Source organism: Oryx dammah, unplaced genomic scaffold, assembly GCF_014754425.2.
Source record: "Oryx dammah isolate SB20612 unplaced genomic scaffold, SCBI_Odam_1.1 HiC_scaffold_5, whole genome shotgun sequence".
Taxonomy (NCBI): domain Eukaryota; kingdom Metazoa; phylum Chordata; class Mammalia; order Artiodactyla; family Bovidae; genus Oryx; species Oryx dammah.
Genome location: NW_024070189.1, coordinates 98,158,872 through 98,162,556, shown reverse-complemented (window position 1 = coordinate 98,162,556; position 3,685 = coordinate 98,158,872). Strand labels below are relative to the sequence as shown.

The 3,685-nt window shown below is 42.5% G+C and overlaps 1 protein-coding gene across 1 annotated transcript in view; it reads left to right on the top strand.

Moving 5' to 3' along the window:
• The window catches only part of ADGRE2 (adhesion G protein-coupled receptor E2), a 188,085-nt gene that overhangs the window by 174,280 nt on the left and 10,120 nt on the right, over window positions 1-3,685 (top strand). The window contains exons 14-17 of the mRNA XM_040241647.1: window positions 1,958-2,024; window positions 2,303-2,394; window positions 3,279-3,447; window positions 3,529-3,639. Of these exons, the coding sequence (XP_040097581.1) occupies window positions 1,958-2,024; window positions 2,303-2,394; window positions 3,279-3,447; window positions 3,529-3,639 (439 nt within the window). The remainder of the gene's footprint in view (window positions 1-1,957; window positions 2,025-2,302; window positions 2,395-3,278; window positions 3,448-3,528; window positions 3,640-3,685) is intronic.

The following is a 3,685-nucleotide window of genomic DNA, read 5'->3' as shown; positions in this document are numbered from 1 at the left end:
TGGCCAAAGTATTCGAGTTTCAGCTTCAGCATCAGTCCTTCCAATGAATATTCAGGACTGATTTCCTTTAGGATGGACTGGTTGGATCTCCTCGCTGTCCAAGGGACTCTCAAGAGTCTTCTCCAAAACCACCATACAAAAGCATCAGTTCTTTGGTTCTCAGCTTTCTTTATGGTCCAACACTCACATCTACATGACTACTGGAAAAAGCATAGCTTTGACTAGAGGGACCTTTGTTGGCAAAGTAATGTCTCTGCTTTTTAATATGCTGTCTAGGTTGGTCATAGCTTTTCTTCCAAGGAGCAAGTGTCTTTTAATTTCATGGGTGCAGTCACATTTGCAGTGATTTTTGAATCCTAGAAAATAAAGTCTGTCACTGTATCCATTGTTTTCCCACCTATTTGCAATGAAGTGCTGGGACCAGTGGAGAAGGCAATGGCAACCCGCTCCAGTACTCTTGCCTGGAAAATCCCATGGACGGAGGAGCCTGGTAGGCTGCAGTCCATGGGGTCGCTAGGAGTCGAACACAACTGAGCAACTTCACTTTCACTTTTCACTTTCCTGCACTGGAGAAGGAAATGGAAACCCACTCCAGTGTTCTTGCCTGGAGAATCCCAGGGACAGGGGAGCCTGGTGAGCTGCCATCGATGGGGTTGCACACAGTAGGACACGACTGAAGCGACTTAGCAGCAGCAGCAGCAGCTGGGACCAGATGCCATGATCTTAGTTTTTGAATGTTGAGATTTAAGTCAGCTTTTCTCTCTCCTCTTTCACTTTCATTAAGAGGCTCTTTAGCTCCCAATTGCCTTCTGCCCTAAGGATGGTGTCACCTGCATATCTGAAGTTATTGATAATTTTCCCTGCAGTCTTGAACCCAACTTGTGCTACCTCCTGTCAGGCATTTCACTAGATGTATTCTGCATAAAAGTTAAGTAAGCCAGGTGACAATGTTCAGCCTTACTTTTAGAGTAATGAGTGAATTATATAATTATTATAGATCCCTAAGGATAAATGCATTTTTTAAATTTTTTAAGGGAGTCACTTTTTAAATATCTGTTTTTAATGGGAGGATAATTGCCTGGCAATGTCCTGTTTGGTTCTGCTGTACAACAATGTGAATTATTTGTAAATATGCATATATTTCCCCCTCTTGATATTCCCTCCTACCCACCACCATCCCACGCCTCTAGGTTGTCACAGGGCATTGCGTTGAGCTCCCTGTGTTATGCAACAACTTCCCACTATTTTATACATGGTAATTTATACGTTTCAATGCTGCTCTCTCAATTCACCCCACATTCTCCCCTCATTGTGTCCGCAAGTCTGTCCTCTATGCCTGCGTCTCTATTCCTGATCTACAAATAAATTCACCAGTACCATTTTTCTAGATTCCATATATATGCACTAACATGCAATGCAAACTCATTTTAAAATTAATTTTCATTGGAATGTAGTTGATTTCCAATGTTGTGTTAGTTTTTGCTGTACAGCAAAGTGAATCAATTACCATATACATATCTTCAGCCCCTTTTCAGATTCTTTTCACATATACCTCATTACAAAGTATTGAGTACAGTACCCTAACCTCTATAGTAGGTCCTTATTAGTTATCTGTTTTAAATATAGTAGCATGTATATGTCAATCCCAGTCACCCAATTTATCCCCCCCTCCTTTCCCCCTTGGTAACTATAAGCTTGTTTTCTACATCTGCGACTTTATTTCTGTTTTGTAAATAGGCTCATTCATACACTTTTTTTAAGATACTGTACATAAGCAATATCATATGATTTTGTCTTTCTCTGTCTGACTTACTTCACTCAGTATGACAATCTCTAGGTCCATTCATGTCACTGCAGATGGCACTATTTGGTTTTTCCTGACTAAGTAATATGCCATTGTAAATATGTACCACATCTTCTTGATCACAAATGCATTTTTTATTCCCTCCCTTCTCAGCTGCTGGCTCCACTCAGAAAAAGGATTTAAATGGGGTTTCCTTGGACCAGTCTGTGCCATCTTCTCTGTGAGTGATAACATCAAAGCATCTTTAATACTCAGCTAAGCATCATTTAAAGAGGAGAACTAAAAGTGGAGGGGGGGGCGTGGGTTGGTGACAGAGGTGACAAGAACAGGAGTATTCCTGGGTTACCATGGGTTTGGTTGCATTTTCTAAGACCATTCTTAAAACTTAACACACTAATATGGTTAAAAATAGAAACTACTTAAGTGTGGAAATGATGTTGGACAGGCTGTACAATGGACTGAAATTTTATTCAATAAACCTTTTCTGGTTTCCTGAAGGTCAATTTAGCTTTCTTTCTGATGACCCTTTGGATTTTGAAAAGCAAACTCTGTTCCCTCAACAGTGAGGTGTCCACCCTCCAGAACACGAGGTAAGATGGAGAAGAGACTGACAGCCCTGCAGATGTGTGGTTGCAAACGTGAAGGCATGTGCCTGAACAGTTCCTTGTGTCCATTCTCAGGTTTTCTAAGGAAACCCAGAGGAAAATGAATGGAGGTGTCCTAAAGCAGCAAGTTCATACCCAGTGGTGTTCTCTGTCCATCTCTAATTCGAGTTTGTGACCTTGTGACTCCCTCAGCAACATTCTCTGGACTTTGTCAGCAGTCCTATGATCAATGTGCAGAGAACACTTATGTTCCCATGAAGCACTTAGAGGAATCTGTGACCACTTCCACAGTCTCGTACACTTTCACACCCCACATTTCAAGCTCGTTCTCACCTCTCTCCCACTCCACTTCCTGGTAAAATTCCAGTAAACACTAAATCTTCCAGGAGGTTTAGGCAGTTCTTTGTTCCAGGAAATCTTGTGCATATCTGATGCTCTTTTGCATTTCTACCATTTTATCTTTTCTAAATTATGCATCTTACCGTTTTGTTGTATTAATCATTTGAGTAGAGCATGAGCTTTATGAAAATAGAAATCTCGCCTTTGTGATGTTTAATGCCCAGGACCAAACACAGAGTGTGACCCATGGTACTTCCTCTGGAACATTGGTTGAATGAAATTAGGTATCTCCACAGAGGATCATAAAGCCTTTGCAACTTATGAAGTGTCGCTTCCCTCTCCATCCAAATCAAAATGTCATTCTAGACCTCAGTGGCATTTCTATTCTGGAGCATCATTGACAGCAAAGAATAAAACCAATCACAACCCAGTCTGAGAAGTCATTACCAACAGGAAAGGAAGGAACATCCATGGGTGAAAATGAGAATGGCTCTGGTTGTGTCAGGAACTTACTTTCTCCTCCCACCCAGGATGCTGACATTTAAAGCCACAGCTCAGCTCTTCATCTTGGGGTGCACATGGTTTCTGGGACTCCTGCAGGTGGGACCGGCTGCCCACGTCATGGCCTACCTCTTCACCATCATCAACAGCCTGCAGGGTGTCTTCATCTTCCTGGTATACTGCCTCCTCAGCCAGCAGGTACCACTGTCTTGACTCCCTCTCAGGACTCGTCCCATCCTCAGTCCTCTCAGGTGAGCTGACTCAGAGCATGCTTTGCAGGTCCGTGAGCAATACAGGAAGTGGTTGAAAAGAATCAGGAAGTCCAAAGCCAAGTCTGAGATGTACACGCTGTCCAGCAGGACCATGTCTGATGATTGCAAACACAGTGAGGTAAGATCATGCACTGCCCCCAGAGCACTTCACTAACCAATTCATT